General features: G+C 46.4%; 1 protein-coding gene across 2 annotated transcripts in view; it reads left to right on the plus strand.

Annotated features, from left to right (window-relative positions):
- Dennd5b (DENN domain containing 5B) overlaps window positions 1–12,420 on the plus strand; it is a 159,406-nt gene extending 146,986 nt beyond the window's left edge. For both annotated transcript variants that reach the window (XM_042677655.1, XM_042677656.1), the window contains 6 exons: window positions 2,301–2,419; window positions 3,314–3,501; window positions 4,329–4,411; window positions 4,567–4,693; window positions 6,776–6,950; window positions 11,712–12,420. In XM_042677655.1, coding sequence (XP_042533589.1) covers window positions 2,301–2,419; window positions 3,314–3,501; window positions 4,329–4,411; window positions 4,567–4,693; window positions 6,776–6,950; window positions 11,712–11,895 — 876 coding nt within the window. In that variant the 3' untranslated portion in view covers window positions 11,896–12,420. The remainder of the gene's footprint in view (window positions 1–2,300; window positions 2,420–3,313; window positions 3,502–4,328; window positions 4,412–4,566; window positions 4,694–6,775; window positions 6,951–11,711) is intronic.
- The last annotated feature ends 12,932 nt before the right edge of the window (window positions 12,421–25,352 follow it).

Here is a 25,352-nt window from a genome sequence, read left to right on the forward strand (position 1 = left end):
CCCAAATACTGGAGTCTGCTATGGGCTCCTGATGTGTTTTTGTTTGTTTGTTTTGGGCTGGTTGTGGGCTTGAACTCTAGGTTTGGGTGCTGTCCCTCAGCTCTTCAGCTCAGGGCTGGCACCCTACCATTTGAGCCACAGCCCCACTTCTGACCCTTTTTGCTTTGTTCAGGCACCGGTCCCCTGGCCTGGTTCCGGCCCCAGCCTGGAGCGCGCTCGTTAGGCCTGTGCTAATGTGTATACCACCTTGGTTATGCAGCCTGGAGGACACAGTTCAAATTTCTTCTACTGTTGGTAGTCTTGACCCAGGGGCACTGTTCCTGGCTTGAGCATTTAAGCTCCCTTCCAGGGGCGCTCTTGCTCTGGCCTGGCCAGCAGAGTGTGCTCCACCGGCTGGTGGAGCTCTCGAACAGTTCCCAGTTTTAGTGGGTCCTGTGGTCCGGGTGTTGGGGTAGGGAGTCTAGGTCAGGGTCTGGGGATTCCCTCCAGCTCTGGTCTCCCTTGATGGATTCCCTGTCCCCTGATGGGTACTCACCCTGTAGGTCGTCAGTTGTTGTTGCAGTCTGTCAGTTGTTGTTGCAGTCCGAGTTCAGTTGGGGTGGTTGCGGGCTGGGTTGGGCGGCCCCCCGCCGGGTCGTTGCGATCGCGATTGGGCGGGTGGTCTGCAGACAGGTCCCTTTGTGGCGCTGCTGGTGCCGGGCGGCTTTGGCGGGATGGAGCCTCTCCGCTCCGGTGGAGAGTGATGGGTGGGGTGGGATCCTCCTGGAGACTCCCGGCTGGTAGGTTTCTCTGTTCCTGGCGATCCACTGTTCTGCAATCCGGTACCTGGTGATCTGCAAGCAGCCCCCTGTGTCTCTGTGGCTCCGGCTGGCCGGCGGCTTGGCGCACTGCCGTGCGGCCAGTAAAGGTTGGGGGAGGGGTCTTCGCTCTTCTCTGTTCTGAAATTCTTCTTTTCCTCTCTTTCTTTTTTTTGTTATTTTCCACCTCTGGTTTTTCTCTGAGTGTTCGTCTTTTTGTTGTTGTCGGTCTCTTGGGGAGATTAAAGGTTGGAACTCGAACTCTCTTTTTGGTTGGAGAGAGCTATGGCGTTTCCCTACTGCCCCGTCGCCATCTTGGTCCCCCCCCTCATTCACTTTATTAACTGTGACTTCCATTGTGGTTTGCATGGAGGAAATTGAATCATTTATGATTTCTATGTTGGTTCTCAAAGTATTAATTTTTTCTTTTAAAGAGGTGTGTGCTGCATCTATTTTTGAATGCATCTCTTGTTTGAAATTTTGAATCTCTTTTGATAATTCATTTATCTTATTTTTCAATCTCTTTCTATCCAAACTTTGCTTTTTCATTCAAGACTGAAGCTCTTACCACTTAAGCCACACCTCCACTTCTGGGTTTTTGGTTGTTAATTGGAGATAAAAGTCTTACAAGCCAAGCCGGGCGCTGGTGGCTCACGCCTGTAATCCTAGCTACTCAGGAGGCTGAGATCTGAGGATCGCGGTTCAAAGCCAGCCCGGGCAGGAAAGACCGTGAGACTCCTATCTCCAATAAAACCACCAGAAAACCGGATGTGGCGCTGTAGCTCAAGTGGTAGAGCACTCGCCTTGAGCTGAAGAGCTGAGGGACAGCACCCAGGCCCAGAGTTCAAGCCCTACTACCGACCAAAAAAAAAAAAAAAAAAAATCTTACAAGCCAGATGCTGGGGTCTCATACCTGTAATCCTAGCTACTCAGAAGAATTTAAGGATCATAGTTTGAAGCTAGCCTGGGCAGGAATGTTCCTGAAACTCTTCCTTCAGTTAATCACCAAAAGCCAGAAGTAGAATTGTGTCACAAGTGGTAGAGAATTCAAGCCACAGGACCAGCCAGAAAAGTCTCAGATATTCCTGCCAAGACTGGCTTTGAACCTTGATCCTCAGATCTCAGCCTCCTAAATAGCTATAGTAGATTACATGCATGAGCCACCAACACTCAGCTTCATTTTTTTTCTAGCTAGCACCCTTTCCAACTTACTGAAATCCCTGTCATCCTTCAGGACAAATCACTGTTTTATGATGAATAAGGTTTCTAGGTTCCTCCATAGCTTTCTTCCGCCCTTGTTAGGTCTGTAGTCTGGCACCCACCGTGATGGATGGCCAGTGTTCATCATTCTCCTGTCTCTCCATGGGGCTCCCTAGTTTGTTTCTCTAGAACAAATGCACAATAGGTCTCTAGTTATGAGATGGAGCTACGTTCTGCTGCAAAGCTGAGAAGAATGCAAAGCTGAGGTGGGATCACAGTTCTGATTCAGCTATGTCTCTGCAGTGCCAGAACTTGGGGAAGCTTACCACTGTTCAGATCGGTCATGATAACTCCGGACTGTTAGCCAAATGGCTAGTGGACTGTGTTATGGTCAGAAATGAGATCACAGGACATACATACAGGTAAGCAAGTGACCTCAGGAGCTGGTGACACAAGGTTGTAAATGGTTTTTGTTCTAAAGCTTTTTCTACTACCTTTTTTTTAAACTTATGAGGTTTGAACTCAAGGCCTCCCAGTTTTTGGCAGGTACTCTACCACTTGTATATTGCTTTATTTATATAATATAAAGTTAAGTACTCATTACCTGATTTATGAAACTATATTCCCTCTGTATATCACCTTTATAATAACAATTATAAATAAATACAATTTAAAAAGCTGCACCTGGTGGTCACACCTATACTTCCAGGATGTGGGAGGCTGGAGTTGGAGGCCAGCCTTCAAAAAGCATAAAGGAAGCTTAAAACAATTAAGAAAGACGTCCTCTCAGCTGTCACCTGCACTACCCTATGTGGACATCCTTTTCTTTGCTTCTGTGACCTCCTTCTAGCTGGACTTGTGCTTTCAAAAGAATCTGCCCAAAAGTAACCAGACAGAACCAGGCACTGGTGGCTCACAATTGTAATCCTAGCTACTCAGGAGGCTGAGATCTGAGGATTGCAGTTCAAAGCCAGCCTGGGCAGAAAAGTCCATGAGACTCTTATCTCCAGTTAACCACCAGAAAACCAGAAGTGTGGTTCAAGTGGTAGAGCATTTAACTTGAGCTGAAGAGCTAAGGGACAGTACCCAGCCCCAGACCCACAAAAATCCAACAAGAAAAAGAAGCAGATGGCAAAATGTTAAGTCTGTGATAAGAGTATGGATGTCCACCATATTCCTCTCTACTTTTCTGTATTTTTCATAAATAAACAGCCTTCAGGCATTAACATGTTAGGCTTTACCATTTCCATCTTAAACATCTAATTAAAATGAATAAACCAAAACAACAACAACTGAGCAGGCGGTGTGCCCTGCAGATTCCCATGCGGGCGGTGGCTGGGCAGAGGCATTGATGACGGGAGCCTGGAGAGGGTCCTCATCGGAGAGCTCATGGCATCCACATCGGACGAGGACCTGGCGCGGCAGTGCCGCACTCCCCCACAGCAGAAGTCGCCCACAAGTGCCAGGAGACTGAGCATCACCTCCCTGACGGGAAAGGCCACCAGTGAGTACTGAGGTCTCTGCTTTCCAATGTGCCTCAAAGGTCATATGTGGCTTCCAGCCACTAACATACAACAGCTGCATTCATGCTATGGCAAGGAGATTAAGAAAGAAAATCGATGCCAGGCACCAGTGGCTCATGCCTGGAATCCCAGCCATTCAGTAGGCTAAGGTCTGAGGATTATGGTTCAGAGCCAGCCTGGGTAGAAAAGTCTGTGAGACTCTTACCCAATTAACCAGAAAAAAGCAGGAAGTAGAGGTGTAGCTCAAGTGGTTCTGTCCAGTACTGGCACACAAAAAAAGGGGAAGGAAAGAAGAGAGGAAGGAGAAGAAAGGGAGGGAGGAAGACCTTTGCCTTTACCCATCCAGGAGACCAAAGGTGGGGAGCATCTGAGAGACACAGGTAGGGGTTTTCCCCACCAGCTCCTCACACCTAGAGAACTAATAGCATTTTGTGACAGGCTCCAGGCCAGGTGACTTAAGCCTCACACATAACAGGTGTTTTGTCAGAGGAGAGCAGTTGCGTGGCTTGCGTTAGAGGTTGTACACCATCGGCTGAAGTTGAATCTAGGGATCATTTGGATTCCTTTAAATCCATCCCAGGCTGATTGTGAACCAGGATCCTCAGAATCTCAGCCTCCTGAGTAGCTAGGATTACAAGCCACTGGTGCCCAGCCTAGATTCTTTCCATTGTGCCAAGATAAAGTCCTTGGCCAAGCCAGCCTACTCCAGTGCAGTGGTTCCTGCAGAGTGGCCACCGGTGACACCCCATAATACTTGGCTTTGTTTATCTCTCATGAGAATGCAGCCACTGTGTTCATTCTTTTCCAGAACCCAATGCTGGACAAATCCAAGAAGGAATTGGAGAAGCTGTGAACAACATTGTGAAGCATTTTCACAAACCTGAGAAAGAGGTACTAGGGCCATCACATGGGCCTGAGGGGCTTTGCGCACTGCTCGTGCAGGTGGCACAGTGGGCAGTGCACATACTGGGTTCTCCTGGGTAAGCTCTGGGCTGGCTACAGAGACCTGTTCCCTCAGCCCTAGCACTGTGTGTGATGCTTCACAGAGAGGGAGCCTCACTGTGCTGCTGTGTGGAGAAAACGGACTGGTGGCAGCACTCGAGCAAGTTTTCCACCATGGGTTCAAGTCCGCCCGCATCTTTCACAAGAATGTTTTCATCTGGGACTTCGTGGGTAAGTTAAGCAGATAGTCATTGTTAGAAGGTCATTGAGAGGCTTCCAGTATGCATAAATTCAAGTGAATAGGGCTAGTGATTAGGGAGGGTTTTTTTTTTCTTTTGTGCTGGTACTAGGACTTGAACTCAGGGCCTGGACATTGACTCTGAGATTTTTCACTCAAGGCTAATGCTCTAGCATTGGAGTCACAGCTCTACTTCCAGCTTTTTTGCTAGTGTAGTAGAGATAGGAGTCTCATGGACTTTCCTACCCCTGGCTGGTTTTGCAATGAGATCCTCAGTTCTCAGCCTCCTGAGTAGCTAGGATTACAGGCACAAACCGCCAGCACCCAGCTTGTGAGTTTTTTTGTCTGTTTTTTTGGCTTGAACTCAAGGCCTAGACACCGTCCCTGAGCTTTTTTGCTCAAGGCTAGCGCTCTACCACTTTGAGCCATAGCAAATTGATATAGGAGGATAAAGAGCTTAAAGGGACCCTGAGCTCCAGAGCAAATTTGAGGCCAACCTGTATACCTGAGTATACAACAAATGCAGGCAAGGATGAGGGGAAAGAAACCCACATACACTTAGTGCTGCTATGATGGAAGTCTGCTCTTCTCCAATTAAACACCAAAAAAGTCAGAAGTGGAGCTCCAGAAGCTACCTCAAGTGATAGAGTACTAGCCTTGAGCAAAAAGATTTAAGCAAAAGTCAGATGGAGCTTTCTCAAGAAACTAACAATGAAACTACCTAGCTATGCTCCTCCTGGCTGTGTATCCGAAGGCATGCAGGTCAACAATCAATACCTCACTCATGTTTATTTACAACATTACTTAAAATAGCCATGCTATCGAATCCACCTGGCTATTCATCACCTGATAAATGACTAAAGTGTGGTAAATATATACCACAGAGTGTATCAGCCATAAAGAGGATGAAGTTGTAAATTTGCAGGAAAAATGGGTAGAACTGGCAGGCATTACATTAAGAAAATTAAACCAAACTAGAAAGAGAAATACCACATGTTCACTGTCTTATGCCAACACTAGACCTAAAAAAAAAAAGTATAAAACAAGGGGACTATTTGCAGAGACTAGCAAGCAGAAGTGACAACAAAAAAACAAAAGGAGAGGATACAAGGATATGGTCACAATATTTATATTCATATATGAAAATAGACTAAATCATTTCAAGGGAAACCAGATGCTAGTGGCTCATACCTATAATCCTAGCTACTTATGAAGCTGAAATCTGAGGATTACAGTTCAAAGTCAACTGGGGCAGGAAAGTCTATGAGTCTCCTATCTCCAAGTAAGCACCAAAAAAGTCAGAAGTGGAGCTCCAGAACGTGGCTCAAGTGATAGAGCACTAGTCTTGAGCAAAAGAAGTTTAGGCAGGGGCTAGGAAGGTGGCTCAGTGGTAGAGGCTTGCCTTGCATGCCTGAGGTCCTGGGTTCGATTCCTCAGCACCACATAAGCAAGAAGAAAAAAAGCCGGAAGTGGCGCTGTGGCTCAGGTGGTATAGCGCTAGCCTTAAGCTGAAGAGCTGAGGGACAGCGCCCAGACCCAGAGTTCAGGCCCCACGACTGGACCCCCCCCCCCCCAAAAAAAAAAAGAAGTTTAGGCATACCATCCAGGCTTTGAGTTCAAGTCCCAGGACCAGCACACAGAAAGAAAGAAAAAAAAAACTTTAAAGTGGGGGAAAAGAATAAGAAAGAGTAGTGGAATAGAATTTGATCAAAGTACATCATATGCATATATGGAAATACTACAATAAAAACCCTTTGTATAATTAGTATATACTAGTAAACAAGAAAAAAAGCTGGGGATATAGATCAGTGGTAGAATGCTTGCCTAGAATGCATGAAGCTGTAGGTTCAAACCCCAGTGCCATAGATAAACTTTCCAATCTTCTAGAATGCACCCTCATTAGAAAAGTCCTTACTGGGAGCATACTGTGCTGCCATGAAGCATGGGGCTGTGTGGAAGCCATTCTCCCTTGCATGATGAAGTCATGATTTGAGCTAGAGGACCAGCTCCAGAATAAGATAAATGATGAGTTGTGCTGTATGGGAAGCATTGGTGTGGTTGCTTTTTTTCCTCAGAGAGAGCTGTGGGTTATTTCGAAACCACTGAGCAGATTGTGTACTGTGAGGCTGATGCCCTTGTTCAGAGGTCGTCCTGCAAAACCTTCTGCCACTACGTGAGCTCAATCAACGCCGCACCTAGGAGCATCGGGAAAGATGGCAAATTTCAGATCCTAGTTTGCCTTGGAGCCCGGTACAGTGCTACTTTCTCACTTTTCATTCCTGTGGGGGGGTGAGGAAGTGGTACTATGGCTCAGACTCAGAGCCTGTATGCTGGTCTTTAGCTTTTTCACTCAAGGCTGGCACTCTACCACTTTAGCCACACCTTCATTTCTGGCTTTTTGTGGTTAATTGGAGTCTTAGGCATTATGCTTTTCTTTGAACCACTATCCACATATCTCAGCCTCCTGAGTAGCCAGAATTACAGATGTGAGCTACCAGTGCCTGGTACATTGTGGGATCTTGTTGTGTTTTCTTCTTTAAGACTGTTTCCTATCCCTTTACTTTTTATTTTACCTTACATTTTTATAGTGTTCAATATCAGAGTTAGAGCTTGAGCATGCTGGGCAAACACTGTACCACTAAGGCATGCCCCCTAGCTGCCCCTTATTTTGTGACTCATACATTGGTGGGCTGAACATGTGGCTCAAATAGTAAAACACTTGCCTAGCAGGCACAGGTTCCTGAGTTCAAACTCCAGTCTCTCTTTTTTCCCTCTCTCCCCTCTTTCTCTCTCTCTGTCTCTCTGTCTCTCTCTCTCTTTCTCTCTCTCTCCTCTCTCCTCCCTCCCTCTCTCTCTCTCTCTCTCACACTCACACATACACATACATATACATACACACAGATACACATAGGAACTATACAATTTATTAATTTTTAAGCAGCTCTCAGAATTGTAGGTTCTACACATGGACCTTAAAAGATTGGTGGAGGTGTGCACATATGGAGGAAGGGGGGAAGGCACAGAATCAGTGGGAAACAGGTGAAAATATGTAGTGACAGGGCGTACCTCCTGCACTGGACATTGATGATAGTGAACCACACATCTCATGGACAGAGATGGGAGGGAGGGAATGGGAGAGAAGGAGGGAACAGATGGATGAAGCAAAAGGTACTTATTACTTGACTTATGTAAAGGTAACCCTGCTGAATATCACCTTTAGAACAACAATAAACTAATTTTTAAAAAAAGATTGGTGGAGGACAGTAATGGGCTCTGAATTCAAGACCTCATGATTGCTTGGCAGGTGTTTGAGATAGGGTCTCACTCTTGCTAAGACCTGTACCACATCCTATGGTGCTTCTTGAAGTAGCTGGGATGATGGGCACATGACACCACATCCAATGATTGCTTGAGAAAAGGGGTCTAGGGCTGGGATTATAGGCATTAGCCACCACATTTTCTCCTAAGCTTTAAGAGATTCACAGTGGCCTTTCTTTGGTTGTCCTTGTCATGAAAGGTATTTGGAGGGAAGGTGAAGATGCTCAAGCCACTAAGCAGCAAAAGATGTGACTTGTCCTGTAGAAACAGCTGGCTTCCAAAAAAAACCCAGGTTCCCTATTTCTTCATAAAAGGGGCCCAATTTCAGCTGTGCTTCTGCATTCTTTTTAAGTATGATCTATGTCTCCATTTATTTCTATACTGCTCAATTTATTAGACCCACGCAAACCCTCATCTGGGTTTCAGGATCTGCTGCTTGTGTTTCTGCTGTGATTTTGTTTCTCACCTCATTACATGAATTTTGTTATTTAAAAAAAAAAAAAAAAGCAGCCCCTGCGGCCATGCGGGGCAGCATTTCATTAAATAAACTTTTCCTGCCTGAAAAAGAAAAAAAGCAGGACTGGCCTTGTAAGACAGTGAGTGTTGCATAGCATGTGTGAGACCCTGGGTTTGAGCCCTCGCACCACAGAGGGGTGGGGGAAGCAGCATCAGTGGCTCATGCGTATAATCCTAGCTACTCAAGAGACCTGGAAGATCATGATTTGAAGTTGTCCAAAACAGAAAAGTCTGTGAGACTTCATCTGCAGTTAACTAGCAGCGTGCTAGACTGGAGGCTTTGCTCAAGTGGTAAGAACACCAGCCATAAGTAGCCTGGCTGGCTGAGAGCCAGAGGCCTTGAGTCAAGTCCTAGAACTGGCAACAAAAATTAGAAGCTAGGTATGAAGGCTTAAACCTAAATCTAGTAATCCTAACTACTTGGTAGGCAGAGATCAAGGGACCATGGATCAAGTTCAGTCTGGGCAAAAAGAAGTTGGCAAGCCAGGTGCCAGTGGCTTATTCCTATAATTCTAGCTATTCAGGAGGCTAATATGTGAGGATCCCAGTTCAAAGCCAGCCCAGACAAATCTGAGAATTTTTTATTTCAAATTAACCAGCAAAAAAGCTAGAAATGGAGGTGTGACTCCAGTGGCAGAGTACCAAACTTGAGCAAGAAAATGCTAAGAGTCCAAGGCCCTGAAGTGCAAGTCCTAGTACTAGCACACATGCGCGTGCACATGCGCGCGCACGCACACACACACACACACACACACACACACACACACACACACACACACACACACACGATATTCTGGGGCAAAGGGCATGGCTTAAGGACCTGCCTGGTAAGCACAAAGCTCTCAGTTCAAACTTTCCTACTACTAAAAAGAAGTGTCCCTTGCCAGGCACCGGTGATTCACGCCTGTAATCCTAGCTACTCAGGAGGCTGAGATCTGAGGATTGTGGTTCACAGCCAGCCCACGCAGGAAAGTCCTGAGACTCTTATCTCCAATAAACCACTCAGAAAACTGGAAGTGGTTCAGTGGCTCAAGTGGCAGAGTGCTAGCCTTCAGCTGAAGAGCTGAGGGGACAGTGCTCAGGCCCAGAGTTCAAGCCCCATGACCGACAAAAAAAGAAGAAGTATCCCTCTTCTTACTACTGTTACTACTGTTGATTCTGTCCTGAATGGGTCTGGGGTGCTAGGGCAGCACTCTACTCCTGAGCCACATACCCAGTGCTTCTGCTTCTTTTTGTTTGGGTTTAGATCAGACAGGCTCAAACTTTCAGTCTCCTGTTTATACCACTCAAGTACTGGGACTACAGAGAGATGCCACCCTGCCTTCATTTATTTATTTATTCATTCATTCATTCATTTATTCTTTAGTTGTAGGGCTTGAAATCAGGGCCTGGATGCTTCTATGAGCTCTTTTACACAAGGCTAGCACTCTACCACTTTGAGCCACAGCACCACTTCTGGTTCTTTTCTTTTTTTTTCATCGATTGTGGGGCTTGAACTCTGGGCCTGGCGTTGTCCCTCAGCTCTTCACCTCAAGGCTAGCGCTCTACCACTTGAGCCAAAGTATCACTTCCACCACTTCTGGGTTTTTTGTGTTTTTTTTTGAGTGAGTAGTTAGAGATAAGAATCTCGTGGGGGCTTTTCTGGCCTAGCTGGCCTCCTGAGTAGCTAGGATTATAGGCGTGAGCCACCTGTGCCTGGCCTAGCCTTACCTTCTTTTTTTTTTTTTTGGTCGGTCAGTTGGCGTGGGGCTTGAACTCTGGGCTTGGGCACTGTCCTTGCACTCTTCAGCTCAAGGTGAGCGCTCTGCCACTTGAGCTACAGCGCCACTTCTGGTTTTCTAGTGGTTTATTAGAGATAAGAGTCTCATGGAGTATCCTGCCCAGGCTGGCTTTGAACTGTGATCCTCAGATCTCAGCCTCCTGAGTAGCTAGGATTACAGGCATCAGCCACCAGCACCTGGCCCTACTGTCTCTTTTTTTTTTTTGGGGGGGGGGGGTCCGGTCGTGGGGCTTGAACTCTGGGCCTGGGCGCTGTCCCTCAGCTCTTCAGCTCAAGGCTAGCGCTCTACCACTTAAGCCACAGCGCCACTTCCGGCTTTTTTCTTTTTGCTTATGTGGTGCTGAGGAATTGAACCCAGGGCCTCATGCATGCAAGGCAAGCGCTCTACCACTGAACCACCTTCCCAGCCCCCCTACCTTCTTTTAAAAGGTAGTTGAAACCACAATAGAGAATTTCTTTCATGTAAGTTGATTTTCTAATATACTGTTAGAATCTGATGGATTTTTCTATTAGTCTTACTCTTTTTTTTTTTTTTGTCAGTCATAGGGTTTGAACCCAAGGCTTAGGTGCTGTCCCTGAGCATTTGTGCTCAAGGTTAATGCTCTACCATTTTGAGCCACAGCTCCGCTTCCTGTTTTTTAGTGGTGAATTGGAGGTAAGAGTCTCACAAGCCGAGCACTTGATGGCTCATGCTTGTAATGCTAGCTACTGAGTGGACTGAGATCTGAGGATCCCAGTACAAAGCCAGTCCAGGCAGGAAAGTCAATAAAACTCTTATCTCCATAAACTACTCAGAAAAAGCCAAAAGTAAAGCTGTTGCTCAAGCCCTAGAGTGCTAGCCTTGAGCACAAAGAGGCTCAGGAACAATGCCCAGGCCCTGAGTTCAAGCCCCAGGACCAGCAAAAAAAAAGTCTCACATACTTTCCTGCCCAGGATGGCTTCAAATCACAATCCTCAGATCACAGCTTCCTGAGTAGCTAGTATGACAGGTGTGAGCCACCAGCATGAGGCTAGTCTTATTCTTTTGACCAGTAAATGTCCAACGTGGTAGCTTTGGTTTTCTTTTTTTTCTTTTTTTTTTTTTGAGGGGGGTAGGGGGCTCTGGTCGTGGGGCCTGATCTCTGGGCCTGGGCGCTGTCCCTCAGATCTTCAACTCAAGGCTAGTGCTCTACCACTTGAGCCACAGTGCCACTTCCAGCTTTTTTCTTTTTGCTTATGTGGTGCTGAGGAATCGAACCCAGGGCCTCATGCATGCAACGCAAGCACTCTACCACTGAGCCACCTTCCCAGCCTGTAGCTTTGGTTTTCTCCAGCAGAATTTCCAGGTCTGTAGATGCTGTGGCAGGGCTTTTTAGAGGTCCTCTATGCTCAGACCTTGTCTGTGTTTGGGTCTGCAGGGACCACCTGCTCCCAGAGTGGATCCCCTTGTTGGCCGAGTGTCCTGTGGTTTCCCGGATGTATGAGGACAGCGCGATCCTGCGAGACCACATGGCCGTCAGCACCCTCATCCGCGTCCTGCAGACCATCCAGGACTTCACCATCGTCTTGGAAGGCTCTCTCATCAAAGGGGTGGATGTGTAGCCTTGCAGTCCTGACCCTTGGCTTGCTGTCCCTTCTCCAGCCGTGGGGACCCCACTTGGGCCTGTGGCTGTGGTGAGCACCGGCAGGGCTCCCCACCATGGCCCTCATGCCCAGCTCCACTCTGCAGCCTAGGCAAAGTGTCCTATTGTAGTTCATTTGAACCTGGAATTTAGTATAAAATAGAGTATTTTCATGTGTTAGATGTGTGTAAATATGCTATCTTCTTTAAGAAATTCTATTACTCTAATAAGATACTTTTCCTAGATTGACTATTCCTGTGATTTAAAAAAAAATGAAGTAGCTTAAAGTGGGGGGCATGGGGTGGGGAGCGTGGTGCTAGTCAGGAAGAAGCCAGTGAACCTGTAAATCCCCCACCACCAGCCACCCAGCAGATGCAGCCGTCCTTCTGTCTGTCCATCCACCCACCCTGCTGTCCTGTTCCCTGTGTGGAGAATGAATGTATGCACTATACCTGCTGTACCATAGTCCTTGTTGTGTTCTAAGTTATAAACCATTTTATAAGTCTTTTTGAAAATTGTTTTCAGTCAACACAAGGAAAAAATCTAATTCCAGTATTGAAACCCGGGCTGGGGCTGCTGAGCACAGGGTAGGAAGCCCTGGGGAAGCCAGGCCAGCTTCATCCTTGGCATTTTTATTACTGTTATTTGAGGCAGGGTGAGAGATAAGAGTTGGAGCATTAGGGTCATTGGAGTCATAATGCCTCAGGAAGCACTTGATTCCCCTGTGTAAACCCACCAGCTGGCCCAGCCCCCTTTTTGGTTCAGTCCCAGCCCCTCAGAAGGAATGGCAGGGAGGGGAGGAGGTGGCATAGAATGTTTTTGTGGAAGTATTTGTTAGCCATAATAACTCAAATATCAGAACTAGAGGGAGGTGGAGCCCTTTCTGGGTGTCTGAAGGCAAGCTTTGTGTTCCTAGAGAGAGAAAAGACTAGCCCAAAAGGACAAAAGACCAAGAGCTTTCCAGTGTGGTATTTATAAAGACACGCAGTCAGCCCAGAGGCTTACACCTGAGTCCCAGCTCCTCAGGAGGCTGAGGTAGTTTGAAGCCATCTGAGTAGGAAAGTCCAGGAGACTTTATTTCCAGTTAACCACCAAAAAACTGGAAGTAGAGCTGTGGCTCAGGTGCGGAGCAAAAAAGCTCAGGGACAGTGCCCAGACACTGAGTTCAAACCCCAGGATAGAAGGAAGGAAGGAACAAAGAAAGAAAGTCAATGAGCTGTTAGCTGTTGTCTTGAGATCATCTGATTGGCACTGATGCCTGGTTAGCAGCAAGATGGCCTCAAACCCAAACCCACCCTTCCATCTTCCCATCTTTCATGTGAGGGCCACACCATTCCGCAGCCCCAGCAATGCACGCTGAGGACGCGCTGAGAAACCTGCTGAAAGGGATCAGAAGATGGCTCCAGGGACACCACAGGTTTGTTTACCTCAAAAGAAAGTGTAGCAGCCCTAGAGATACCAGAAGTGTCCTGTGGGCCACCATAGCACCTGGCACCCTATGTGCAAGGATGAGAGTCGATCTGCCACTGTTCCCAATGACACAGTCAGCACCCAGGGAATGGAGGTGACCCCCTGCCCCTCCCCAGCTGCCCTGGACAACCAGGGCCTGAACTACACCAAGCTGCAGGAAGCACCCAACCTCAGGGCATTCTAACCCAAATTCCTCCTGGATCTTTATTCATCCACCCATACAGATAAGAAATAATACCCCAGCCGGGCACAGCGGCTCCTTCTTATAATCCTAGTTACTCAGAAGGCTCAGGACTGAGTCCAGGCAGGAAAGCCTATGAGACTTTAACCTCCAACTAAGCAAAAAGCTAGATGTGGAGGTATGCTTCCAGTGGTAGAGTGCTAGCCTTGAGTGGAAAAAGGCAAGTGAGAGTGTGAGGTCCTGAATTTAAGCCCTACTACTGGCACATGTGTATGCGCACACGTGTGTGCGCACACACATACATGATAAGTCCTAATGCTCATTTATGAAGACTATGAGTTATTTTTAACAGATTTCTCTGGAGCTATTAAAAGTATCATTTGTTGCAAAAACTGGGAGCAAAGTTGCATTCAAGCCTGTGAATGAAAGTATCATTTTACATGTTTCATCCCATCTTGTGTAGTATGATTGTACAGGATCATGTCTAATTAAAAACCTTGGCCCTCCTCTTCCCCAGGGAGGCTCTTCCTCCCCCTGGGACAGACCCTCACCTCCACCCCCACCTCACTCCGCACCCCCCAACAATGGGAAATCTTGGCCTTATTGAATAAATGTATTATTTGCAAGCAGCATCAAATCATTAAGATGCAAGTGTGAGGAGTAAGAAGTAGCCTTGCCCCCAGCCACGGCTTACCTAGTAAGTGTCAAGAAATCAGACTTCAGCCAGGTGCTGGTGTTCCACACCTATAATTATTCAGGAGGCTGAGGTGTGAGGATCACAGTTTAAAGGCAGCCTGGGCAGGAAATCCTGTGAGAATTATCTCCAAATAACCACCAGAAAACCGGAAGTATTGCTGTGGCTCAAGTGGTAGAGCGCTGGCCTTAAGCTGAAGAGCTGAGGGACAGCCCCCAGGCCCAGAGTTCAAGCCCCATGACTGACCCAAAAAAAAAAAAAAAACCTAAACCAAGACACAATGCCAGGCCCTAAGTTCAAGCCCCAATATTGGCAATAAAATTAAAACAAAAAGGCAATACACAAGAATATCAGATCTGAGACATCAGAAATTACTAAAGTATTTATTGAAGCTCTGGGAATCTAGCTCTTTATAAGGAATATCTTCTTTCTGCTAAGAATTACAATTTTAGGAAATTGAATGTTTTCTGTGAGGTTTACACATACTTGTCACAATGTTGGAAAGACAATCAGAACTTTGCCTGTTTATGTTTTGATATTACCACACCTTCACTGCCTAAGAATGGAGTCCAGAGCTCTTCCCTGCTTTCCTAAAGGGAAATGCATTTCCAGGCCATCTGTGTCTCTAAAGGGAAGTACATTTCCAGGTCATCTGTGTCTCTAGCCATCTCTATTTCCTATATAGTTTGACATGTAGTTAGGGCATATAGTTTGGGCATAAGTAGGAAACCAGAAAGACAAATTAGTACATTATTGATATGAAAATACATCGGCAAATCTGTCGAATAAGATGAATTCCAACTTTAGAAGATGTTGCTGTGATAGTACCATCAGAAGACTTAAGGCTAGTCACCTGTAATCCTAGCTACTCAGGAGGCTGAGATCTGAGGTTGTAGGTTCGAAGCCAGCTATGGCAGGAAAGGATATGAGACTACTCAAAAAGCTGGCCGTGGTCTTTATGGCTCTAGTGGTAGAGTGCTAGCCTTGAGCAAAGAAGCTCAGGAACAGTACACAGACACACAAATACAATCTAAGGAAGGCCTGGGGTAGGATATATTCTAGAGTCCCTGGCTTCAGAAAAAAACAAGGATTCCCAAAACTCCTTAGAGCTGGTGTCCAGTCAAGGATAAGACCAGCTTCAAAAAACATACTAGAAAACATTGATGGTTGTAATCCTAGCTACTGGGGAGGTGGAGATCTGAGAATTACAATTCAAAGCCAGCCCAGGCAGCCCAGGCCAGAAAGTCTGTGATTACCTCCAGTCAACCAGCAAAATGCCAGAGGTAGAGGTATGGCAGTCTGTGATTACCTCCAGTCAACCAGCAAAATGCCAGAGGTAGAGGTGTGGCTCAAGTGGTGAGTGCTAGCCCTGAGCAGGAAAAGCTACTGGACAGTGCAAACATCAGAATGAATCATTACTATCAGAGAGGGAAAAAGTTTCCTTAAAAAAACTTTGAAGGGATCCATGCACCTTGAAGTGGTGCATGGGGGACTCGAAAATGTCTTGGTCCCAAACTTTACTGTAAACACCAGATTCTGTTGAGAGTAGACACATCCATCCAAGGATTTCCTGTTGTCAATTAGATGAAGGTGTGAAACTTAGAAAAACCCTCTGTGCTACTTGAACCGTGTCACCATTTCTTGTCTTTTTTTTAAATAGCATTTCTGCATTTAAATTATTGTTTTCATTTGTATTGTTAACACAATATATCAGAACTGGAATTTCTTTCCCTCATCTGAATATAACATGAAATTTAAAGAGTATTGTGATTTTAAGCACTTTAACATATCAGACAAACCGACGTGGGTTTTTCAGGGTTTGGAGTACATTTCAATATGACTTTTCATGCATTGTTCTTTACAAATAAAACTGTGGGGTTGATACTTAAGTGTTGCTTCATTTGGGGAATCTGTTGCACAGGGCTTTAAAAAAAAGTCTTTGGGCCGGCTGCTGGAGACTTCTTATCTCCAATAAACTACTCCAAAAAAAAGAGCTGGAAGGGGCACTGTGGCTCAAGCGGTGAAACACTAGCCTTAAGCACAGAGAAGCTCAGAGACAGAGCCCAGAACCCGCCAACAAATAAAAATGAGTAAAAAGTCTTTGGGAAACAGAGATCATATCCAAACCATTATATAGTTTTAAAAAGCCCTACCAGGGGCTGGGAATGTGGCTTGGTGGTAGAGTGCTTGCTTAGCATGCACAAAGCCCTGGGTTCCATTCCTCAGTACCACATACACAGGAAAAGCCAGAAGTGGTGGCTGTGGCTCAAGTGGTAGAGTGCTAGTCTTGAGAAAAAGAAGCTCAGGGACAGTGCCCAGGCCCTGAGTTCAAGCCCCAGGACTGGGGGTGGGGGGGGGGGCGGGGGGGGCGGGAAGTGGGGAATCCCTACCAGGCAACTGGTTATCCAGGAGTAAGAAAAGATGAACCCTAGCCGGGCACCGATAGCTCACACCTGAAATCCTAGCTACTCAGGAGGCTGAGATCTGAGGATCGTGGTTCAAAGCCAGCCTGGGCAGGAAAGTCCCTGAGACTCTTATCTCCAATAAACCACTAGAAAACCAGAAGTGGTGCTGTGGCTCAAGCGATAGAGTGCTCGCCTTGAGCTGAAGAGCTGAGGGACAGCGCCCAGGCCCAGAGTTCAAGCCCCATGACCGACAAAAAAAGAAAAAGAAAAAAAAGATAAACCCTAAGCTGGCGCCAGTGGCTCACACCTGTAATCCTATCCACACAGGAGGCTGAGATCTGAGGATCATGGTTCAAAGCCAGCCCAGGCAGGAAAGTCTGTGAGACTCTTCAATTAACCACCAGAAAACCAGAAGTGGGAAGGTCATGAGACTCAGTATCTCCAATTAAACACCAAAAAGCTGGAAAGTAGAGCTGTGGCTCATAGTAGAGCACTAATTTTTTTATTTACTTTTTTGTCAGTCATGGGGCTTGAACTCTGGGCCTGGGCACTGTCCCTGAGCTCTTCAGTTCAAGGTAAGCATTCTACCACTTGAGCCACAGAGCCACTTCTTAGAGCATTAATCTCAAGTGGGAGGAAAAAAAGGCTCAGAGACAGTGCCCAGAGTTCAAGCTGTAGACACACACACACACACACACACACACACACAGAAGCACCAAAAGAAGAAGAAAAACAACAACAAAGAGAAAAACAGGGAAAGGAAGGTAGCAAGCATTGGAAAGTCGAAGTGTGGCTCAAGGTGTAGAGTACCAATCTTGAGTGAAAAGGCCTACGTAGAGTTCAAGCCTGAGTACCAACAGAAAAAGAAAAACAAGGAAATAAAAGAATTTTAGGGCAAGCACCAGTGGATCATTCCTGTAATCCTAGCTACTCAGGAGGCTGAGATCTGAGGATCATGGTTCAAAGACAGCCCAAGTAGGAAAGTCTGTGAGACTTTTTTTTTTGGGTCCGGTCGTGGGGCCTGACTCTGGGCCTGGGCGCTGTCCCTCAGCTCTTCAGCTCAAGGCTAGCACTCTACCATTTGAGCAACAGCGCCACTTCTGGCTTTTTTCTTTTTGCTTATGTGGTGCTGAAGAATCGAACCCAGGGCCTCAGGCATGCAAGGCAAGTGCTCTACCACTGAGCCACCTTCCCAGCCCAAGTCTGTGAGACTCTTATCTCCAATTAACCACCAGAAAACCAGAAGTGGCACTAACACAATTTTAGTTACTATATGGATGTAGCATGCTCCATTTGACATTTAGATTTTTCCTAATTCTGTACCTTATTGCTGCTATGATGCAAACTATTCGGCCATTCTGATGGTTCACTATTTTGAACAAACTACAATGAATAAGCATTCCTGTCTTCTGAGAAATTACTTTGTAGGTCAAAGGCAAATGTTGACAATTGTCTGATTCAGCCTAATTTTTTTTATAATTCTTTTGCTTATCCTGATAGGCATCATAGTTTTATTAAAAATAGATGCTCTAACCTAGATGGAGCAATTAATCTGGACTGCAAAGTCTAAAATAAGTCACTCAAAATTAGAGCTGACAAGTACATCAGTTCTGTCCCACAATACATCATTTGCTTTCTAATAACCTACGTTCTTAAATGCCTCAAAACTTTTAGATTCCTCAGTAACATCCTGGTCAAAAATAGCCAGCAGGGGCTGGGAATGTGGTTTAGTGGTAGTGTGCTTTCCTAGCATGCATGAACCCATGGATTTGATTACCCATTACCACATAAACAGAAAAAGCCAGAAGTGGCTCTGTGGCTCAAGTGGTAGAGTGGTAGCCTTGAGCGAAAGAAGCTCAGGGACAGTGCTCAGGCCCTGAGTTCAAGCCCCAGGACTGGCAAAAAAAAAAAAAAAGCCAGCAATGGTGACTCACTCATGCAACCCTAGCTACTCAGGAGGCTGAGATCTAAGAATCATGGTTCAAATGCAGGAAAGTGTGTGAGACTCTTTAACCATCAAAAAGCTGGAAGTGGAGCTGTGACTCAAGTGGTAGAGTACAAGCCTTGAGCAAAAAAGCCAAGTGAGAACAGGAGGGCTTGAGTTCAAATCCCAATACTGTAACAAAAACAAAAGGAGTTTTTAACTCTCATTTTCTATATCGGGAGCAACTAGAACTCTTTTTTTTTTTTTTTGGGGGGGGGGGGTCCGGTCGTGGGGCCTGAACTCTGGGCCTGGGCGCTGTCCCTCAGCTCTTCACCTCAAGACTAGCGCTCTACCACTTGAGCCACAGCGCCACTTCCGGCTTTTTTCTTTTTGTTTATGTGGTGCTGAGGAATCGAACCCAGGGCCTCATGCATGCAAGGCAAGCACTCTACCACTGAGCCACCTTCCCAGCCCCGGGAGCAACTAGAACTCTATAAAGAAGAAGAAAGAGAAGAGGAAAGACGGGCTCTGGTGGGTCACGCCTGTAATCCTAGCTACTCAGGAGGCTGAGATCTGAGGATCATGGTTCAAAGCCAGCCCAGGCGGGAAAGTCTGTGAGACTCTTATCGCCAATTAACCACCAGAAAACCAGGAGTAATGCTGTGGCTCAAGTGGTAGAGCACTAGCCTTGAGCTGAAATGCTGAGGGACAGCGCCCAGGCCCAGGGATCAAGCCCCATCACTGACAAAAAACAAAAAACAAAACAAAACAAAGAACAGGGAAAAGGAGGGAGAAGGGAGAAGGTGAAAGGGAAGAGGGAAGAGGGTGGGAGAGGGAGAGGGAGGAGGGAAGAAGAAAGAAGTGAGGAGGAGAGCTTGCATTTTCAATCTAGGTTTTTGTTGCTGTTGTTGGTCTTGGGGCTTGAACTCAGGGCCTGGGCACTGTTTCTGAGCTTTGTCGCTCAGGCTAGTGCTCTATCACTTTGAGCCACAGCTCCACTTCTGGTTTTCTGGTGGTTAACTGGAGATATAAGTCTCTTTGACTTTCCTGCCCTGGACGGCTTTGAACCAAGATCCTCAGATCTTAGCCTCCTGAGTAGCTCGAATTACAGGTGTGAGCCACTGGTGCTGGCACAACCTAGTTTCTTAGATTGTTGTGCAGTACCCTATTATGACTCTTAAAACTCTTTCCTGCCAGGTGCCAGTGGCTCATACCTATAATCCTAGCTACTCAGGAGGCTGAGATATGAGGATCACAGTTCAAAGCCAGGAGGGGCAGGAGACTCTTTAATTAACCACCAGAAAACCAGAAGGGGCATTGTGGCTCAAGTGGTAAAGCGCTTGCCTTGAGCTGAAGAGCACAGTGACAGCGCCTAGGCCCAGAGTTCAAACCCCACAACTGACAAAAAAAAAAAAACACTTTCCTGAAAACTCCTTGCCTTGCTGGCCATTAATCCTAAACTAATGTATTACAGCCACACTCATCCTAACCAAGCCTCCAGGTCCACTGGCCACCTGCCTTAGGCTAGTTTTCTGAATCCAAGTAAACAGCCAGACTTGCTATTTCCCCTCTGACCTAACTACCAAGTCTCTTCCCAACAGGCTGAAATAAACTGTTTAGATAGTAATTCAGAAAGTCACCTTTTAACATTGCTCTCTTTTTTGCCAATACAGTGGACTGAATTCAGGGTGTAGGTGTGCTTGACTTGTTTAACTTGGCTAGCACTCTACCACTTGAGCCAACTTTTGCTGGTTAATTGGAGATGGACTCTTGGGACATTTCTACCCGGGCTGGCTTCAAATCTCAATCCTCCAGATCTTCGTCTCCTGAGTAACTAGGATTACAGGTATGAGCCACAAGTTGCAGTAGCTGTCAACATTACTAAACATGACTATTTCTTCTTCTGAATTATTTTTGTAATCTTTCCCAATATTATACACACACACACACACACACACACACACATTGGTACTGGGGTTTGTATTTAGGGCCTTGAATTCTCACAGCTTTTTCCACTCAAAGCTGGTGCTCCAGCACTTGAGCCACACCTCTACTTCTGGATTTTTGCTGGCTAATTGGAAATAACAGTCATGCATTTTTCTGCTTGGGTTGCCTTTGAATCACAATCTTCAGATCTCAGCCTCCTGAGTAGGATTATAGGCTAGAGCCATGCCCACCTTTTTTTTAATATATATTTTTATTATAAAGATACTGTACAGAGGGGTTATATTTACATGAGTAGTGAGTATATTTCCTGTTGAGCATTGTTACCCCTTCCTTTGTTTTTCCCCTACATCTTTTTGTTTTTTAACATGAATTTTTTTTATTCTATACTTCAAATCATCTTAAGCAGTTAATTCTCCATTTGCTCTAATATGTAAATATTTTCTGTTTCTAATTTCTGGTGTTATTTTTGGGAGGGAGGGATTAAACCAGGGCCTCTTGAAGGCTGGGCCAAGTGCTTACATTGAACTAACTTCTGGTACTTTCTATTGCATAGAATTGTTTCACTTTTTTTTTTTGGTTGTTTGTGGGAGGCTTGAACTCAAGGCCTGGGTGCTTCTCTGAGCTCTTTCACTCAAGGCTAGCACTCTACCACTTTGAGCCACAGTGCCACTTCTGGTTTTTGAGTTGTTGGCTGGCTTCAACCACAACCTTAGATCTCAGCCTCCTAAGTAGCTAGGATTACAGGTGTGAGCCACTGGCACCTGACAGAAATGTTTCACTTTTGGCTAAACACACACATACCTAATGTTTAGCTTTCAATTATTTATAAAAGTAGTTTTTAGAATCCAGGCCCAAAGTGCAGTAGTCCCAAGTTAGGTCTGCCCACTTGTCCCCTTTACACCAAATAAAGATGGTGAAGAGAACAGGAAAGGAGGTTTGGCAGCCATGGGAAGACAGCACTGCAGTGCATCTTCAGCCATCTTCCTGGCATAGACATGGGCTTTAGTTTTAAATAGACAAATAAATAAATAAATTAGGGGACGGGGCAAAAGCATACATAACAGTTACAACAGTCCTCATGCTGGGTACCGCGGGGGCTCACACCTGTAATCCTAGCTACTCAGGAGGCTGAGACCTGAGGATCACAGTTTGAAGCTAGCCTCTGGCAGGAAAGACATTGAGATTTATCTACAATTAACCACCAAAAGGCTGGAAATGGAGCTGTCACTCAAAGTGGTAGAGCTCTAGCTTTGAAAAGCTCAGGGACAGCACCCAGGCTCTGAGTTCAAACCCCAGTGCGCGCGCACACACACACATGCACACGCGCACACACACACACACACACACACACACTAGTCCTAGTTCAGGGACAGCACCCAGGCTCTGAGTTCAAACCCCAGCGCATGCGCGCGCGCACACACACGCACACTAGTTCTAGTTCCAAGCAGCCTGTCTGGCTCTCCCAGTTCCGGCTCTGGGGAGCTTCTTAACAGTTGTCATCACTTGAGAGGAGCAAGCTGGTTTCTCTAAGGTGATCTGGTGCTGCCTCAGCCTTCACTGGGGAATGGGGAGGGGTCTAGCCTGTGCTTTTAACTTCTCTTCATTGGGGCCTTCAATCACAGGGTAATAAGGTACTGCCCGTCTGAGCAGCAGTTTCTCCTTTGTCACAAGATGCTTACCCATAAATTTGCCCATCTTGGAATGCTAAGGTGACAGGGGTTAGGGGGAGAAGGAAGCAAGTGGGAGGGACTCTGAGGGAAGGACCTACACACAAAATGGAGGCTTGCATCCTGCCTTCAATTAATTGAGGGGCCAAAGTTAATAGTCAATGCTTTTCAGCCAAAGCAGCTGTGTGTGTGTGTTTGTTTGTTTGTTTTGTTTTTTTGGGTCCGGTCATGGGGCCTGAACTCTGGGTCTGGGCTCTGTCCCTCAGCTCTTCAGCTCAAGGCTAGCGCTCTACCATTTGAGCCACAGCGCCACTTCCGGCTTTTTTCTTTTTGCTTATGTGGTACTGAGGAATTGAACCCAGGGCCTCATGCATGCAAGGCAAGCGCTCTACCACTGAGCCACCTTCCTAGCCCTGGACCCTCAAACTTTAGACTAGAAAAATGTCAGCCACACAGTAAGAGTACAAGAATGTTAACACCCCTCTTTTAAAAAAAATCCCACCTCAGGGGCTGGGAAGGTGGCTCAGTGGTAGAGCGCTTGCCTTGCATGCATGAGGTCCTGGGTGTGATTCCTCAGCACCATGTAAGCAGAAAAAGCCAGAAGTGGCGCTGTGGCTCAAGTGGTAGAGCACTAGCCTTGAGCTGAAGAGCTCAGGGACAGCGCCCAGGCCCCACGACTGACAAAAAAAAAAAAAAAATCCCACCTCCCTGTAAACTCTCACCTTGACCAGCCCCATGAAGTCATTCTTTTTTTCCTCCTCCCACTCAGCACCTCTGTGATCTGTCAAAGAGCTTGTTCACCTTTGGGCAGCCTTATCCCTCTTAGAATCCAGACAGCTCTCAAGTTTTCCTCAGAGATAAGCACTAGTGACTCACTCCTGGCAAGTCAGGAAGCTGAGATCTGAAGATCACAGTTCCAAGCCAGCCTGGGCAGAAAAGCCCATGAGACTCTTATGAGCAACTAACTAGCAAAAAGCCGGAAGTGGCGCTGTGGCTCAAGTGGTAGAGCACTAGCCTTGAGCTGAAGAGCTGAGGGACAGCGCCAGGCCCAGAGTTCAGGCCCCACGACCGGACCCAAAAAAAAAAAAAAAAAAGCCGGGCGCCGGTGGCTCACGCCTGTAATCCTAGTTACTCAGGAGGCTGAGATCTGAGGATCATGGTTCAAAGCCAGCCCGAGCAGGAAAGTCCGTGAGACTTTTATCTCCAATAAACCACTAGAAAACCGGAAGTGGCCCTGTAGCTCACGCGGTAGAGCGCTCGCCTTGAGCTGAAGAGCGCAGGGACAGTGCCCAAGCCCAGAGTTCAAGCCCCACAACCGACAAAAAAACAAAAAAAAAAAGATATTTTCTGGAAAAATACACCCAACTGTCCACCCATGCAGACAGTCAAAGAACTCTGACACAACACCAAGCCTTTAAGTCCTAGCTACTCAGGAGGCTGAGGTTTGAGGATCACAGTTCGAAGCTACTCTGGGCAGGAAAGTCTCTGAGACTCTCATCTCCAATTAATCACCAAAGAGTTGGAAGTGGGATTGTGGCTCAAGTGGTAGAGTGCTAGCCTTGAGCAATAAAGCTCAGGGACAGTGCCCAGGCCCTGAGTTCAAGCCCTCGGACAGGTATAAAAAATAAAATAAAACTCTTGACATAAACTACCTACAACTATTTGTCTGTCTCTTTACTTACCATTGTGAGGGACCCAACTCAGGACCCATGGTTGGCAAGTATTCTATCATTGATACCATGTTTAAATTTTTTTTTCATTTGCTCACTTGTTCTTTTTTTTTTTTTTTCCCATCCTGGGACTTGAACTCAGAACCAGGGCACTACTCTCCTTCAGATTTTTCACTCAAGGGTAGGTTCTACTAAAACCACACCTCCACTTCTGGCATTTGGCTAGTTAATTGGAGCTAAGAGTCTCTCAGGTTTGAGCTGACTTCAAATGTGAGATTCTAACCATGTGCTGGTTGCTCATGCTTGCAATTCTAGTTACTTAAGAAGCTGAGCTCTGAGGATTGCAGCTCAAAGCCAGACCAGGCAGGAAAATCCATGAGATTCTCATCTCCAATTAACCACCAAGGGCTGGGAAGGTGGCTCAGCAGTAGAGTGCTTGCCTTGCATGCATGAGACCCTGGGTTCGATTCCTCAGCACCACATAAACAGAAAAAGCTGGAAGTGGTCCTGTAGCTCAAATGGCAGAGTCTAGCCTTGAGCTGAAATGCTGAGGGATAGCACCCAGGCCCAGAGTTCAAGCCCCATGGCCGACAAAAAATAAATAAATAAAATAAAATAAAATCCATGGCTCCCAATTGCTTCAAAGCAGCAAAGCACATAGCACACATCTCAGGAAAGTCCCTGCGTGAAGTGAAGCTTACTGAGGGGTCAAAGTCCAAAGCCGGCTCAGTGGATGGGGCACCTCTGGGTTTCAAATTCCACCTCTCAGGCTCCTTCCAGGATGGATTTATGACCAACTCCAATCCTAACAGGGAAGGGCAAATGGCAGGTCCAAGGCAAGGGGAAGAGGGGATGGTTTACAAAGGAAAGCAGAAGGCTACCATGAAGTGAAACTTCTAAATCAGGTGTCAGTAGGTCACACTTTTAATCCTAGATACTCAGGAGGCTGATCTCTGAGGATCATAGTTCAAAGCCAGCCCAGGCAGAAAAGTCTGTGAGAGTAATCTCTAATTGACCACCAAAAAAACCCAGAAGTGGCACGGTGGCTCAAGTGGAAGAGATCTATCCTTGAGCACAAAAGCTCAGGGAACAGGGGCTGGGAAGGTGGCTCAGTGGTAGAGCGCTTGCCTTGCATGCATGAGGCCCTGGGTTTGATTCCTCAGCACCACAAAAGAAAAAAGAAAAAAAGCCGGAAGTGGCGCTGTGGCTCAAGTGGTAGAGCGCTAGCCTTGAGCTGAAGAGCTGAGGGACAGCGCCCAGGCCCAGAGTTCAGGCCCCACAACCTGACCCAAAAAAAGAAAAAAAAAAAAAAAGCTCAGGGAACAGAGCTCAGGCTCTGAGTTTAAGCCCCAGAACCAGACCAGTGAAAAGAAGAAAGAGAAAGGGGGAGAAAAGAAAGGAAAAAAGGAAGGAAGGAAGGAAGGAGCTGGGTGCCGGTGGCTCATGCTTGTAATCCTAGCTACTCTGGAGGCTGAGATC

This window comes from Dipodomys spectabilis, unplaced genomic scaffold (assembly GCF_019054845.1).
Source record: "Dipodomys spectabilis isolate Male_0828 unplaced genomic scaffold, ASM1905484v1 ptg000039l, whole genome shotgun sequence".
In the NCBI taxonomy this organism is placed as follows: domain Eukaryota; kingdom Metazoa; phylum Chordata; class Mammalia; order Rodentia; family Heteromyidae; genus Dipodomys; species Dipodomys spectabilis.